General features: G+C 38.9%; 4 protein-coding genes across 7 annotated transcripts; 1 reads left to right on the top strand and 3 right to left on the bottom strand.

Moving 5' to 3' along the window:
* Nucleotides 1-4,773: 4,773 nt before the first annotated feature.
* Nucleotides 4,774-7,452, bottom strand: LOC114161542 (odorant receptor 131-2-like). Of its 2 annotated transcripts, XM_028044858.1 has the most exons (3): nt 6,108-7,452; nt 5,901-5,996; nt 4,774-5,783 (listed from the first exon to the last, which is right to left on the bottom strand). In XM_028044858.1, exons 2-3 carry the CDS (start codon nt 5,964-5,966, stop codon nt 5,031-5,033), a joined length of 819 nt encoding a protein of 272 aa, XP_027900659.1. In that variant the 5' UTR covers nt 5,967-5,996; nt 6,108-7,452; the 3' UTR covers nt 4,774-5,030. The 2 variants fall into 2 exon arrangements, with proteins under 2 accessions (XP_027900659.1, XP_027900658.1); XM_028044857.1 differs by having other exon boundaries at nt 4,774-5,996.
* Nucleotides 7,453-8,153: 701 nt separating this feature from the next.
* On the top strand, nt 8,154-9,868 carry LOC114161387 (diablo homolog, mitochondrial-like). Of its 3 annotated transcripts, none has more exons than XM_028044636.1 (6): nt 8,154-8,459; nt 8,561-8,675; nt 8,751-8,876; nt 8,969-9,079; nt 9,180-9,276; nt 9,381-9,868. In XM_028044636.1, the coding sequence occupies exons 1-6, from the start codon at nt 8,344-8,346 to the stop codon at nt 9,584-9,586; spliced, it is 771 nt and encodes a 256-aa protein (XP_027900437.1). In that variant the 5' UTR covers nt 8,154-8,343; the 3' UTR covers nt 9,587-9,868. The 3 variants fall into 3 exon arrangements, with proteins under 3 accessions (XP_027900437.1, XP_027900439.1, XP_027900440.1); XM_028044638.1 differs by having other exon boundaries at nt 8,155-8,459; nt 8,561-8,657; XM_028044639.1 differs by having other exon boundaries at nt 8,155-8,459; nt 8,561-8,633.
* A 597-nt stretch (nt 9,869-10,465) lies between these two features.
* Nucleotides 10,466-11,462, bottom strand: LOC114133465 (odorant receptor 131-2-like). The gene has a single exon (XM_027999380.1). It carries the CDS (start codon nt 11,460-11,462, stop codon nt 10,539-10,541), a length of 924 nt encoding a protein of 307 aa, XP_027855181.1. The 3' UTR covers nt 10,466-10,538.
* A 4,138-nt stretch (nt 11,463-15,600) lies between these two features.
* On the bottom strand, nt 15,601-16,530 carry LOC114133456 (odorant receptor 131-2-like). The gene has a single exon (XM_027999369.1). The coding sequence runs from the start codon at nt 16,528-16,530 to the stop codon at nt 15,601-15,603; it is 930 nt and encodes a 309-aa protein (XP_027855170.1).
* Nucleotides 16,531-17,078: the final 548 nt, after the last annotated feature.

Here is a 17,078-nt window from a genome sequence, read left to right on the forward strand (position 1 = left end):
ATTTTGATAATTTTCTTGTTTGCTTACTTTCTTAAGTCCTTCCATTCCACTTAATTCCTGCAGTCATTTTTGCTCTACAGCACAGGTGTCAAACTCCAGTCCTCAAGGGCCGGCATCCTGCAGTTTTTAGATGTGTCTCAAGTACAAAACACTAGAATGAAATAGCTTAATTACCTCCTTCTTGTGTACATAAGTTCTCCAGAGTCTTGCTAATGGCCTAATTATTCTATTCAGGTGTGGTGCAGCAGAGGCACATCTAAAGGTTGCAGGACACCGGCCCTTGAGGACTGGAGTTTGACACCCCTGCTCTACAGGTCTTGCCATACTCAGCAGTTGGTATCATCTTGAAGCTCTTGCCATATCTGTTCTTGCCTTTGGATTAAGTTTTCTACTTTATTCGGGTGTTCTGTTTCTCGTGTTTTTGGATGTACTTCTCTTAGATATTTGATGCATCGTGTTTGTAGTCAACCACCTGCATCTTGTCAGTCTTCAATCTCCCCAGTAACCAGGCTCTTTATTTCCCGTTCCCTGCTGGATTCTTCCATTCCCTCCTGGTCTGCTCTTTTCCTGCCTGCTCATTGTTTTGATTCATTATGCCACGCTGTAAGTTTACATTTATTTTATCAAAGACGTTGACTTTCCTTTGGCCTCCAGTTTTGCCTGCACTTGGGTCCTATTTTAAAACAACATAACACTTTTTACTGGCAGATTTGTATTTGATCATTGATCTGAAAGAATGTCAAACAACCTGTGGTTGGGATGGAAAGAAAAATATTCTTATACTCACTGTATGTGTGAGTGTGTTTAAACCTATCATTTCATCAGAACTATGATCATAAAACCTCAACATCTAATGGTTAATGTCCTGATTCTGCATATTTTGTACGACTTTTTGTGTTATTTGGACACAAATAGCAGAATGTTCTTTACCCACCATGACCAGAGCAGACTGAGGACAGATAGCCTCATTACATAATTTCCTAAGTGTAATGTTCATATTATTATACTACTACATCATCCTGTCTAATTGCCCATGTCCTGAGGCTACCAGAACACTTGTTACAGTCCAAAAAAATTCATTAAAAAAAAAAATTCTATATTTTATTTATGATTTTTTTTCTGTTTTCCAAAAAAAGAAAAACACTAAAAGATGTATTAGGCAATTATGCTATGAGGCTAAAGGATATGCTCCAAAACAAGTAATGAAAATGAGAGTGCTGCACCTGCTGGCTGTACTGAAGGTAAAAAAAAATGTAAGCAACTCAGCAATCTCCTGATGTTGATCTGCTTTAGGTTTCATAAATCCATTGAAGCTTCAGTAATGTGTGATTTTAAAAAAAGCTACAAAGAAGTAGATTTTACCTTCAATGTTTATGACAATAGGTCTATTAATTATTTTTAATTACTTGAAAATATCAGCACATTGTTTTTCTATTGAAGATCAGAATGAAGGGAGAGATATATGATTAAAATATTTTGAAAGTTTTGATCAAATGTTTTTCTGCGAACACTAGCATCGCGTTAAACACATGTGCAACAAGAGACTCCAGAGACACACCACCATTGCCAAGTGTTGAGATTCTAATTAGCAACACATTTCAGAGGAGAGAACAGCTAATAAAGTTTCACAAAACATAAAAGTGAAACTTTCCAACTGATAAAACTAGGAAGAAGTTATCTTCTCTGCATAGACAACCTTACATTTTATATTCTAAAATGAAATGTATCCAAATACTTTGTGATGGGAGTGTAGATATCCATAGTATATACACATATTTTTAAATTTCAACTACAAACCTCAATGAGCTTTTATGGGATTTATGTGATATCTGATAAAGTACAAGTAGATTAATACCTGGCTTATTTTAAGACCTGGACTGTAAAATATAGGATTTTCTTTAAATGATAGAGATAGCAACTGATTCAAATAAATAAATATTAGATAGGTGGATAGATACATTTATTTTCTAAAATGTACTTTGAGAACAAGTGAGCCATTCTAGCTGCAGCGATACACCAATCACTAGCCATCAATAGCCATCTGCCTAATAATACTTAGGCCCTCTTTCACTTTATAAACAGCCTTCATTTGTTAAAGGAACAGTACTGTGAAAAAAATACATGTACATCATGGTAAAATGTTATTCCCTCATCAAAAACATAATGTATATCACCCCCATTTGTATTTCCTAAATATTGTTTCATGTGCCTTGTCTGCTCATACAGTTGGGCCTTTTTCAGTGCACAAAAACAACTCAGAGAAAGTTGACGATTTGATTCTTTTTTGTTTTTGCTGAAGGTCCATGAGTATAGGGCATAAGACATATGGCAAAGGTCAACAGGCCGGGACTTGAACGTGTAACAGCCACTTTGAGGACCAATGCCTTCGTATATGGCATTGGTCCCCAAAAGATAAGGCTTTTTATCACCGCGGACCGGTCAAGGCGTGGCAATTTTACTGTGGCCTAGGGGAGTGGGGGATGGGGGTTGAACCGTCAGACAAGGCTTCTGCATGTTGGTGTGCCCGCTAAAGCCTAGTTCAGATGGCACAATTTCCAATTTTTGCCCCGATTTTCCCTGTACGAACATCTTAGAATGTTCCGAGTTCTAAGATTGTCGCTTGCGATAATCATAACCAATCATCCTGCAGTGTGTGGTGTGTTACGCAGAACGTTGGACCGTTGCGATCTAAAATCGGGCATATTCAACATGTTTTATTGTCTTGGGCCAGCCTGTGGGGTTTTCCCTGACTGGGAGCAGCCTGTTGAATGTGACAGGTAGCCAATCAGAAAGCACAGTGACATAAGAATAGAGGGGAATCCCAAACAGCTGACATGGCGATATGTGGAAACAGCATGAATGTTTATTCAGCATTTCATACAAGAAATATCAACAGAAATGATAATGAGAGGAACTGGAGTGAAACTGGTACCACAGTTGATAAACCCGATAACGTTTCATCATTAACGTGACATAAATAGGTTATAAAGATAAGGCTATTCATTGAGTCAGGGCTTGACGCTGACACTAGCTCGCTTAAAATGAGTCCGCAAACTGTCACTACTGCTTCTACATTGTCATCCGTGTTTGTTTATTCTACATTCACGTATGTTGGGGGTTTTACGGGATTTTCTTCTGGAACCGGGATGTTTGCGAGTGAAATCGGTTCATGTGTGGTGTGTTGCTCCTGCCATGTGACCAATCGAACCTGTTATACTTTTATCGGCTTGTGTCATGTGTGGTCACGGAGGTCTGGAAAATCATCTGACTATCCTTAAATTGTGCCGAACTAGACTTAGGACTCATAAGCCCTACTCCTCCACACGCGACCCTAACGTTCTCTGACTGGTCGGTATGGTAACGTTTACACCTTCAAAATACGGTACAGATGCGCCACAAAAACGAACATTTTACTTTCATGAAATTTTTAACTCACAATAGCGACAAATTAATTGGGGACGACTTGCGCTTTATCCCTGCACCACCTTGTTGCATGCTTCAACAAGACTTCTTCTAAAATAAAAAAGCTCAATTTTACCTTTTTATAAAGTTTTCAATGAGCATTTCACCAGTTACTCTACAATGGTAGCTTTCCACTTGTCTAAGTCACATAGATGATGTTGGGCTTTCTTCAAGCACAAATTTAAACTATCTCAAAAAATTTTCTATAAACAATTGAACAAGCAATACGTACAAGCAGAGAAAATCATGTGCATACATAACCAAGAACAAAATAATTTGTTTACCACTACTTTTCTGTTTGAAAAGGAATAGGAAGCATTAAACAACTTCTGAAGAACATTTTTTACAGTATATCTATTGAAATACAGTGACTTGACAGCAACATTGCAAAAGGATTTTACTTCAGAAACATAACACAATAAATTTACAGAAGGTTTTCTACATAATGAAAGCATTTAAATAGTCATTTAGCAGACTTTCCTAATGTCAAGAGCAAAAGAGGACCAATGCTGCATTTGAGGGCAAACTGGAAATCAGAATTTTTAATGTTTTGTGAAATAAAAAAACATATTTAATGATATTTTTAACAAATTTCATGTTTGAAATAATTTCCTCAGAATGTCTCCATATGCAAAATTTGTATTTTAGTTCTTCTCATTTAGGAATGAAAGAAATTGTCACCTTTTTGTCATTTTTGCTTATGATTTTGGCAAAAAATTAAAAACAGACATCAATGCCTCTTCAGTACTAAAACACGATACGAAAATATCACTAGTCAAAAAATTACTTAGGCCATTGCTTTAAAAATGTGGCAATATGTCAATATTAAATTGTGAAGGAACATGTTGACAATTTGCAGAAGGAGAACAGTTGTAATATCTTTGCCAATTACATTTTTATTTCAGATTCATAATTCTGCACAGACACATCACTTATTTTCCTTTGCTACTTATACGATCATATATCAATTTCAGAGTTTAAAAATCCATGTATATTTTATGAGTTTGGGGAAAAATCTTATTAACTGTTAGCTGTACCTAACAGTGTGAACTTTAAAAAAAAAATGGTTAAGAGCTGTTCAGAAGTGTTTGTGGTCTGAATCTTGTTAAATAACCTATTCCATTGTTTTTTTTTAATTACAGAATGATATTACTATGAAACATCAACACTGTCAACCTTTTTTTTTTTTTTACCCCTCCAGGGGGTCTTTTTGTGGGCTCTAGTGTCCCTTATGTGGCAGTAGGCTGACAGGAAACGGGGAAGGAGAGGGGGGAAGACATGCGGCAAATGTCGTCGGGTCCGGGAGTCGAACCCGCGACGGCCACGTCGAGGACTCAAAGCCTCCAAATATGGGTCGCGCTAACCCCTACGCCACCACGGCACGCCAACACTGTCAACCTTTTAAGATGTTTCCCATCTCAGTGCACAGTAGAGAATGCTGTCTTTGGGTCTTATGGGTACCAGTACCTCTGAAAAAACATCTTTGGTTGTGTCTGTCCAGCTTTAGGACCTGCACCAACCATGATTGTGTAGGAATATAACACATTATCAAGATTAAACTTGAGTCACTATTTAAAAAAGGGTTTTCTTTTCTTTGAGCAGCAGAGGAATCTGTTCCCAATGTGCTTTTTCAGACTCTGGTCCCTGAAGCCATAAATGAGCGGACTGAGAAAGCGAGGTATCAGGATGAAACAGAAATAATTAAAAAAGGCGACATCCTCAGCCAGCCAGTTAGTGTGGAGCCCAATAAGAGTTTCAGAGATGGGCATAGTGAAAGCCAGCAAGCACAGCAGCAGCTGGAAGCCGTGCAGCAGCACAGTGTGCATGGCTTTGCTCACTGAAGCTCTGTCCTGCCGCATCTTCCTGGTTTCCATCACAATCCTTACATAGGTGAAGAGGATGATAACACTTACCACTGCAAAGGAAAGTACATACACAGCAAACCGATACAGTTCCTGGATTAGGGATGAGTTAATAACAGTACCTTTGCAAAGCATGTTTGTAAAAAGGACATCTACAATGGGACTGTACTTCCCGATAGAAAACTCAATAATGGGGAATATGAAGCTGATGATCCACAGAGGCAGAATAATGATCCAGATGCGGTCTGAGCGCCAGGAGGCCGGGCGCTGCAGAGGATAGAAAATGGCAACATATCGCTCCAGTGACATGGCAGCCAGGATCAAAGTGGTGTTCTGAAAGGTACAGGTGCACACAAAGAGCAGAGGGACACAGAACAGAAGAGGTAACTTGACCTGACCCATCACACAGAGGAAGAGCAGCACAGAGGACAGGATCTGCAGGGTGTCGTTGATCATCATCTGTGCAAACAGGATGTAACGGGAAGTGTCCAAAAACTGTCTGTGAGAGGCAAAGATCTGCAGCATGACAGCGATGAAGTACAGGAAGACGCAGAACAACGGGATTACCACACACACCTTGATGATCACAGAGAAGCTTTTTGGGGAAGTTTCATTGACAGAAAGCACAGACAGATTCTGCATTTTGCTGCTCTGAACAAATAGTTCCTGTTTCTGAAAAACAGTAGCAAAACAGTAAGTTTCAGTTTACACAAAAAGAACATAAATATACAAAATACAATCTATTAATGCTCGACATTTCACTATTGACCGTACTTCACTCACCTACCAATCCCTTTATCAGGCAGAGGAGCTTACAGTTTTTTACTTCTCATGGTGTCTTTGTAGAGAAACATTTCAGGATGAATCCGTCTTAACTGAAATGTTTAGGTTACGTTGCATTATATAGGCTTGGACTTGATTCCTCTGAAGACACACCCCCATCGCCAAGTGACTCTTTATGATATTCTTGTTTGAATACCTTACACATTACCTTCTGAAAGGAATGTTATCACAAATCCATGCAAGATAGTCATAAACATTTTTATGTTATATGTGATAAAGTAACAATAGACTGATGAATATCTTATTTTAAGAATAAAGCAACAGAAAAATATGGGATTTTCCAGTGTGGTTGCTGAGGCAAAACTCGGGTGTGGGAGGAGTTCAGCGAGGCCATAGAGAAAGACTTTCGCACGACTTCAAGGCGATTCTGGTCCACCATCTGATGTACAGCAGTACAGCACCAACACTGTTCATAGTGGGGATGGTCTGCTGCTAACCTCAACAGCTGTAGGCTGAGCAAACTTCATCCGTGTAGCATAACACATCACGTGACATTCGGTAAAAAGTGTGACTGAAACACTAAAGTTTGAGCTTGCACCCTGGTCTCTGGAACATTTCAAAAAGCACTGAAGTGACAAAAAGAAGTGCTATATTTGGTGCATTGCATTATCTTCTTAGGCCATTTTCCAGTGTCTCCCTCTTGCACAGCTACGTCGAGGTCAGTGATCAGAGCTCAGGATTCCAGGGTTGAAAGAAGGTGATTCAATCAGCCAAGAAATGTCCGGAGTAGACAGAGAGCAGCTCAATAGTTTGGTAAATCCCCCACAGTTTGAGTAAATCTTGAGTCGTAAGATTCCAACTGATTACCATGAATCTCTTGGGCTCAGTTGTTCAACCTGAAGGTTTAACCCAAAGACATAACCCGTTTTGTCAACAAGCAGAGTTTAGAGAGTGTTTGCTGAGTTTCGTCAGCTCTTTACGTCCATTCTGCGTCAGTAAAAAGGGATGGACGGGGGTTGGACTGTAATCTGTCCAAAGCAAATTTTCTCCAACTGAACTCTGAATGAAAAAAGATAACTATTTTTGGCTGGGAGACAAAATTGACGCTCTTCAAATCAACAGGATTCTTGGTTATACATTAAATGACACAGAAAAAAGACAAACAAAAAAGTTAATTTCACGACGTTCAGCAATTCCTTGGAAGACCACTTGGTTGACTTATTCCCAGTCGTATCTTTTTCTCTTGAATTCATTTTGCAATTCAGACTTGACTGAGCAATAAGTGGCACTTAGAAGACACTTTTCTTTTACTTTGCAGCAGGTTAACTTGAGATTAGATTTAAATGTAAAAGGTTTGATTTGAAACATAGAAACTAAAGATTAGATCATGTTGAAACGTGTGACTTGACAATGAGATTGTACTGTCATTTTGCCATGTCTGCGTAATACACAAGCACATTATATACATTTTATGAAAGTTATCCTACTCAGCAGGGATCTCTTGACTCGTGATTATGTATATTATTGTGACTGTGCACTTTTTATTTTATAATTTTGTACAGTATATTATAATTACTATTATTGCTAATATTGCTCTTGATTCTATATACTCCTTTGGAACTTCTGTGTGAAAATATATATATCTGGTAGACGAAGGCCAGTTGCCTAAGGGATTGTATGCTAGGAATTGTATGCAAGATTGATAGGGGACGGCCAGGTTCTATTATATTGCTTCATAATATGCGAAGCAGATTATGATTGGCATCAGACATATTGTCTACAAGCTTGGGCTGGGTAATGCTGGATTTTTTTAGGCCTGATCTAAACTCTAACAGGGATCCAACCTCCAGAAGTGTGGGACAAGAGGTGCACAGAGAATAAAGTAAACGAACAGGGAAAGTGTTGTCCAAACTCACTACCCGCCTCTCTGTCCTGCACGTATCAGTAGGACTTTAGATAAAGCCAAATACGTACATTTGCAAGCAACGTCAACAGATCAATACCTTTTACGTAATCAACACGAGCTGAGGCTTTATAAATATCCTAAGGGTGGAACTGTCAACACTCGCTCAACAGACTCCAAACTTTCTGGATTCTTTTCTTCATTCTACAAACACAAGCCATCAATAAGTGAGCAGGACTTTCTTTTACTTTGTTGAAGACAGAAAATCAGCACTTATCGCTCAACAAATCTTAAAAAGCATCAGCTAGAGCAGCTAAACTAAAAGTCTTCAAGATGCAAGCCGTTCGTCGGTGTTCAGCGTGTGCAAAACATGCTGCAGGAGGACTGGTACAAAACCAAGAGGTTTCCCTGTTGCAAAGGAGAGGAGCAGCCTGCATCCGCTACCTCAGGTAAGTTACTTTGTAAACAGGAAGCAGTAGCAGTTTAAGTTCTTATTTGCTGTCCATAACTTTAGATCTCTAAGTATTTCTTGTATCTTTTCCCTCTGCAGTACTTCTGAGAAGAGGTCTGGAGTTCAGAAACCTGGAGAGATGACGAACCCGACTCACATCAGCCTGGCCTCATTAAGTGTCGGCCATGGGCTTTGGGTGAGTCAAAGACTCAATGTAAAAATAAAAAAAACTATTCATCATGCCTTACAAGAAGAAAATAGTAAAACTAATGTTCTTTTCTTTTTGCAGCAGGTTGAGGATCTTTCCCATAACTCTCTGATCAGGAGAGCTGCCTCAGTGCTGACAGACAGCTCCAGTTCTTTCCTCTCTCAGGCCACCCTGGCTCTCACCGATGCGCTGACAGACTACTCAAAGGTAGATTCTGCATTTGCATTAAATGTCCAAATTGTTGGTGTTAATTCATCACAGGAATATTAAACCTGCTCCTGTTTTGCTCTTTTCCAAAGGCTGTGCACTCACGCATCATTTTCCAAAAGAGATATCTTGCATCCGTGGGCAAGATGAGTCCATCAGAGGAGGAATCCCTCCAGCGGGCGATCAGTGGCTGGCGTTCAGAGGTAGGCCTGAGAAAAGATCTGAATTACACTTCTAACATTTTTGTTTCTTGCAAAAACATGTATTTGTTATACTGATTATTTCTTGTATGTGTCCTAACAGGCTGCTGAGAGACTGAATGAATGTAAGCATTATGACTCGACCTGGATTAAAGCTGTCAACCTCTGTAAAATGGCAGCTGAGGCAGCATACTCCTCAGGTGAGGGAAATTAGAGCAGTGTAGTCAAACTTCTAATATGTACTTTTGACCATTTCCATATTGTTCAGAAAATGATGTGCATGTTTGGGCCTCTAATTTTGCAGGAGCCCATCAAGCGTCCATCCTGGTCCAAACAAATATTCAGGTGGCCCAGTCGCAAGTGGAGGAGGCACGGAAACTGTCATCAGAGGCAGATAAGAAGCTGGCCGAGACTAAAGTGGAGGAGATCCAGCGAATGGCCGAATATTCAGCTTTTCTAGAGGGCAGCGAGGAGCATGAGGTGCATGAGGCTTATCTACGGGAGGACTGAGTCAACCACAGCAGAAAGCATGTCAGAGTGCAATTGATTTCCTTATGAAACGTTCATCTATTAAACTTTTTTTTTTCTTTTCACTTTAACTTAATCTGGATTCTATAGCATTGTATAGATTGTATATATTTATATTTACAAGAAAGGCAACAGATTTCCTGATGGAAATAAATAAATAGCAATTTTTTAAGTATTATCTACTGTATCCCTTGTTATTTATTTGATTCGTGTCGTTTCCACAATTAAATCATCAGTGATGAATATGGAGAAAGAGAACAACAAAAGCTGATGTTTTACTGTATCAAGAATGTTTGTTTTTTTATTATGTTTATCATTTTTTATGTTGAAAAAAATAAAAAAACATTTTACAAAGTATTTAAAAAATCTGTTGTGGCGATTTATTATTATTTATTTTTTTAGATGGTTTGATCTTGGTGACGAAGCAAGGGTTGAGACATAACTCAGGCTAAGAAGTCACAAAACAAAGAAAGTATTTGATTTAAAATTTTTCGATTTTGAGTCAATTTTTTTCTCTATTGTGACTTCTTCTAATTTTATTACAGAAGTCACAATTTAATAAAGAAAAGTCAGAGTGAACCTTATCATCATGACTTTAATCTGCAAGATTTATGTCGAGGTTTACTAAGATCAAGAAACATAGCAGTTTTTATACAAAAGAGATTACAGTATACATGGACATCAGTCATATTTTTCTACAATGTTTTCCTTTTAACAAGAAAATAGAGAGATTTCGGGCATTTGAAAAAAAAAAATAAACTAAACAATATAAAACATTATTAGAAGCTACAACAAATCTTTTTTTTAAAAAAAACACTTCACATTTGTGTTATATATAACTTTTTACAAGGGATGCTTATATATAAATATTTATAGAGTAAAAATGACTTTCTGTGCTTATTTCACACTTTGTACTCATTATCCTTAGTACCACTTAGAATGTGTATCTTTTATCAAACCTGAGGCAGATATTGTTTTTAAGTGCAAGAAAAAACATTTCATCCCTGAGCCCATAAATCAGAGGACTCAGACATCTCGGTGCCACACTTAATAATAAGTAGTTACAGTATCGGATGTCCATGAACAAAGTAAAATCAGCTTTAAGAGCAGCATCTTCAGTGAACGGGCTCCACAGCTGGATGAGGCAGAGCAGCAGCTGGAAGGCGTGAAGAATCACGGTTCTCATTCCTTTCTGTGTCGACTGTTTATTCTCTCCAGATGCAGCTTTGGCCACTTTGACAATCTGAATATAGCAGAAAACTAAGATGATGCACATGATGAAAAAGTAAAACTGACTTATGGCAGACCTAAAGTGGCGCTGCCACGGTTGTAAAAGGAACATGTCCACCGAACTCAACGCTCTTTGTTGGTAAAGTTCAAAAGAAGCTGTTGCAAAGAATATGGAGAAAGTCAGTAAACAGGGAACGGAGCTGATACCGTGAATGACGAGGATACAGTGCATTGACCTGCGTGTGGAGCAGAGCTCTGCGTGCCGCAGTGGCAGGCAAATGGCCACGTAACGCTCCAGAGTCATAGCTGTCAGAGTCACAGGTGTGACCGCAACATAGAGCAACGTGACAATGGAAATGACGGTACACAACCACACCTGTATGGTGAACTGAAGAAAGTTTACGAGCACCATAAGATTGGAAAGTACAAGCACAAAACTGTCCGACATCAACATCACAGCAAATAAAATATACCGAGTGCTGGTGTGGAAGCACTCCTTCTTGAAGAACGTCACAATGAGCAACATGTTGATGCACAGAAAAATAGCCACCAAAATCTGAACGAGCAAAACACGGAAGCTTATCTGTTGCTGGAAAGAGCCAACAGCAACAGAGCTGTTATTAGACATTTTCCTTTTAAAGAAATAGAGATTTGTTCAAATGATGCAACAACTCATTTGTTGCATTATGTTTAAATATTACTACATAAAACAATATTCCTTAAAAAAAATACAAAATCAAAGTCCAACCAAGGTGCTCAGATGAAATGCAGTAATTTCAAAACCTTCTGCTCCGATGCAAATAGTTTTAAACAGCCTGTTCACAAAGATCTCCTTGCATGAAGGCTTTAAATACAAGACATCCAGGAGCAATATCTAATGAAAGTTAACTCTGTGGTGTCGTCATCGCCACTTGCTGTTTGTGCACCTCAGTTGTTCTCAAGAGGGAACAGAAGAAAAAAAATGAGTTCTAGATGTTTGTCTCAATCTTGTTAAAAGAAAAAAAAACTTTTACATTGTCTTTCAAATTGATACCATTAGGCTGAAATACAGAGTTTCTCAAGAATACATTTTAAAAAGAAGCTTAGTAGTTTTTAAGCTTCAATCAATTCTTCAATCAATTCTCAAGAGGGAACAGAAAAAAAGAAAATTAAATCAGGATATTTATTTCAAATTTGATTGTAAGAAATTACCATAAGAAAAGACTTATTTTTTTTTATTCAGAAAATGTGTATTAATGATTTTTCTAAAAGAACAAATCAAGTAGATACCAGCTTGGTTAAATAAGCTTTTTATAGTCTGACAGAGAAATGACACGGTCCTGCTGCTCCATCTGTTGAAACCATTTGTAATTTATGTACTGAAGAAAGAGAAGCGAGCCCAAGAATAACAGAGATTCTTTTTGAATCTGTGTCTTCATTTCCATTAAGTAGTGAGAACCATGGAAACAGGTAAATAGTCTGTACTTGTATAGATAAAGTTATTAAAGCCAAGATACACGCACAGTGGCCCCATGATTTGGTGCGAGTATGGATACCACCATAGCTCATTCTCCCCAGGCTGAGTTGCACCTGTTCAACACCTTTTGAAACCCGTAGCTATCAAAGATGCACAGAGGCTCCCAGACATGACCCCAGCTGTTGCTTCAGTGAGCCGATGGCTGGAGAAATCCAGCACCACATGCCTGGATGAACTGCTGCCCACCTACACTCAAGCACTGAGGGGCAGAAATATTTTACCATAAACTCTTGACATGGAAAGAGCAGGCTTTATCTTGTTATGTTTCTTGACCCCATAACCAAGGAGATTGTCCTGCAACATGTGGGTCGCCGAGTTGATCCACCTATCGTAGCCACATCTTGCCCTGTGGATGTGGCTGCGATCCAGTAGCTTGCCATCATCGATATGCGAATGTGTGCGTGAATAGGAATGACTGATTTCACTGAAAAGCGTCATTGAGTGAATATAAGTCTGATGTCATTCCATTTCTTTTAAAACATGCAGGACAGTGGCTGGCCCTTGACCACCAGGGTTGGGATCCACAAACAACTAACAACCTCCAACATCTGTCTTTGTGACATTGTGTGACTCGCTGTAGCTGCCTGCAAAGGTGAGTACAACTATGGCTCTTTCTCTCTTTGGAGAAGCTAGTACTTGCTCTTACTAGTCAAGGTTTGTCTGCTATCATACTTTGAGCCAGCAGCGCCACATGAGTGTCCACACAAACCCAGTAAACAGTGGAAGTAGAGATTGACCAAAGTCATTTAAACTTTAGGGTTCAAAATTTAAACATTAAGTCTTCAATGGCCAGAAGTTTCAATTTATTTATTTATATTGCACCAATTCACAGCAAACGTTGTCTCAAGGCACCTGAAAAAAAATATTTCAATTAAATCATACATACTGTACATTCCAATTGATTCTAGTTATTAAACAATTAATTATTCAAAGTATTTCTTTGTTTCCATCTAAGGAAACCCAGCAGATTGCATCGAGTCATTGACTTGCAGCATTCACCCTCCTCAACCAGCTTGTTGCGCTTGCTTTGTGTCGTTGACTTTACAGCAGCAATGCCCAAAATGGGTCCTGTAGGGCCGGCATCCTTCATGTTTTAGTTCTTTCCCTGGTTTAACGTACCTGGTTCCAATGATGGCTTGTTTGAAGGCCTAAGAAGAACATTGACATGCTGAAAAGGTTGTTACTACCACCAGGGAGAGAACTAAAACATGCAAGATGCCAGCCCTCCAGGACCCACTTTGGGCGCCCCTGGTTTACAGCAATTCCTCAAACTGAGCGTGGATAAAAAGACCAGTTAATAATCAACAGCAATATCCTTAATTTTGGGAGTTGGGTCACTGGCCGATTTTTACATGTGAAGATAATCTCATCCACTGATATTATTCATCTCAGCAAAGGTCTAAAAATCACCCAATGTCCTCTTCTGCTGTCCTGTAAGAGAGATTTGACTGATAGACTGGCCCACCGGGTCAGGTCTGCATGTTTGCAGTTAATAGTCACCCCACTGTTACCAATTGAGCAATATTCTTGCTCTATTTTAGCTTTTCTCAACGAGGGAGGTAACGCCCCCTCGTTCAGAGGACGGCAGGGTGCGCTGACGGAAATTTTACAAAAGGGAGGCGCTGGGAATCTTTTGGGGGGCGTTTGCTCGAAGGTAAGCTTTACACTTTAAATGCACAACAATCATAGTTTAGACTTTGAGCAACTTGCTAAAACTGTATTGTGTAACATTAAAACATGCCTGGCTGCAGCTGTATTGATATCTGCAGCTATCAATACACTTCTCTTCAGTGTTTGTTAGCTTCTCCTGCTACTGGTAGCTTCACCACATCAGTTCAGCGTCACACCGGCTGATGACGTTGCTGTTATTCACTTATCAGGTGTCTGATTTTCAAATATATTATGTTTTATTGAGGATTTTGGTAACAGTTTATTTGACGAGTTCTGAATAATTCTGTCATGACGCCGTCATAAACATGACATAAAACCTGTCATGAACATGAGTAAGTCTTCATGAATATTTATGACTGTTGTCATAAAGTGTCATTCGGTAAATCATGACACTTTTAATACAAAGTTGACATCATTCAAAATGTCTTTGTTGTGACAACTTGACATTAACCAAGAAATCATGATCTGACATAAATGTGTTATAAAAGTATTACTGATTAAACTTTCAAAATTATGTAGCTTTATGTTATTAAAGCTAAAGTTTAATGTGTAAGCAGAGCATCATAAGCAAGCAAAGTCATAAAAACCAACGCTGAACAGAGCAAGGCCCCAGTTGTGGTTGACATGTACCTAACAAAGTAAATCCATCAGTATAACATTCAACAAAGATCATTTCATAATTGTTCATAATATATTCTTGTTCACTATCCACTAACACAACAACCACAAGACAAACAAACAAACAGAAAACATAACAAAGCACAAATCACACCTGCAATCAAACACCCTCCCTCTCAGACACACAACTCCACAGGGGTTCACTCTGTGCTAGCAGCAACACACATACACAGACTGCACTGAGCAGCGACCCAGAGTTTGGCGTTTGTGGTACTCTGCTCAGTTTTTCAAATCACTAACCTTCGGTGCCTCCACATTGTAGAGATGATCCTTTCTCCATTTAAGTTCTTATAATATGAGGTTCAAGAAGAGTCAGTGAGTTGAATTCATGAATTTCATTTATTGAGACTAAATGCAGTGGTGGTCCATTATAATTTTTTTTTAATCCAAAGGGAAGGTAAAATTCACATAATAAATGAATATTATAGTTCCGGTGTTTCACACTGTTGGAGCAGTGAATGCGGTCAGCTGTCAAGTAAATGGTTTTGGTGCTGTAGCCTGCTTGTTCCTGCTAGTACTACCCTGAAGTAGTTAGGAAAATCTGAGAATAGCCGTGCCGGCTCTGCTAATGGAAAATGAACCTGGCCAGAGCGGACCACGCCTTGAGAAAATGAATTTCAGTGTAACAAAGAATGATTATACACAAGGAAGAAATAAACAAAACTAGAATCACTAAAAACTTAACTAAGTTAAGATATAATAGGGCTGATCTGAGCAAGGAGAGAGACTAAGGAACACAGAATAATAATTAAACTAGAATCAATATATCAAACCCCAAAACAACACAGAATCTGACACGTACCAACAACTCTGCTGACAATTCAGGCGAAATATTTGAACATGTATCCATCGTGAATCACATTCACATCCATGTTCGATAAATTTCAGGTTCTTCAGTTTGTTAACGTTTTACTGTGTCTATAAACGGACAGCAGAACACGTATTGCTTCAGAGCAACTAAAAAGGCCTCGTCCCTGAGGCCGTAGATAAGAGGACTCAGACACCGAGGAGAAAGATTAAACAGAATATAGTTAATGTATCTGACGTTGATAAATAAACTGAAATCAATCTGGAGAACAGCAGCTTCAATGAAGGGGGTCCACAGCTGGATGAGACAGAGAAACAGCTGGAAAGCATGGAGGATCACAGTTCTGAGTCCTTTTCGTGTCGACTTTTTGTTGTTTCCAGATGCAGCTTTGGCCACTTTTATTATTTGAACATAGGAGAAAGCGATGAGGATACACATAATCAGGAAGTACAACTGACTGGTCGCAGACCTTACATGACCCTGCCACCTGTGCAAAATTAAAGCATCCACAGAGCAGATGATGTGTTGTGTGAGGAAGCTAAAGGTGACTGAGGAAAAGAAGATTATAAGAACCACAATGTAGGGTATGATGCTGAGGCTGTGAATGATGAGGATGACCTGCAGGGCTCTGCCTGCAGTGCACAGCTCTGCATGACGCAGTGGCATGCAGACAGCCACATAGCGCTCCAGGCTCATCGCTGTCAGAGTCAGAGGAGTGACATAATTACACAAAGACGACAGGAGGCAAAAGAAAATACATGACCATGATTGTACAGGAACGGCAAAATAGCTCAAATTCAGCAGCAAATTTGTCATTATTATATTTATGCAATCAGAAAATAATGCATTGGCAAACAAAATGTAGCGCATATTTGTGTAGAAGATTTCCTTCATAAAAAATGTTAGAATTAGCGTCAAGTTAATGCAAAGAAGAACGGCAACCAACACTTGAATAAAAATCACTCGGTCATTGATCAGTCGCCCTGAAGATTTACCAGCATCAAGAGAACTGTTGTTAGTCATTGAAACTTTACATTCGAATACAGAAATACTATGAAAAAGTAATTTACAAGGTGTTCAGATTCCTGAATCAAAATATCCTCAATACTTTGTTAGTGGCGTTATAATTTCTCATAGTAACCTTTAAACATGGAACTTACTCTGATTAACACAAAAAGACACATCTAAGGTATTTGATGTCAGCTTGTCTTTCATAGAGACCATCTACATATTGCAACACTTTACAACTCTAATGTGGCATAAAGGCTCACTGTGAGCACAAATGCCCTCCTTTGAGCTGTGTCTGTGTCTTAAACTTATATCACCATCCAGCTCACACGTGGAAACAATGTTGTCATAATAACACACCTCTGAGCTGTCTGATCATGAGGTAATTGGAAAGTACTGTAAAACTTTTACTGACAAGACTAATCGATGGAGTTTCAAAAGCAGTGTAAAGAAACACTAAATACAAAAAAGAAGTTTCATAAATTCTTTGTGCGCTATTGTCTTTTTCTAGGATAGTGATTGAATAGGAACGGGTCCCAGGACTGAATCCTAGGGTACCCCAC

The sequence above is a fragment of the Xiphophorus couchianus genome, chromosome 18, assembly GCF_001444195.1.
Source record: "Xiphophorus couchianus chromosome 18, X_couchianus-1.0, whole genome shotgun sequence".
Taxonomy (NCBI): Eukaryota; Metazoa; Chordata; class Actinopteri; order Cyprinodontiformes; family Poeciliidae; genus Xiphophorus; species Xiphophorus couchianus.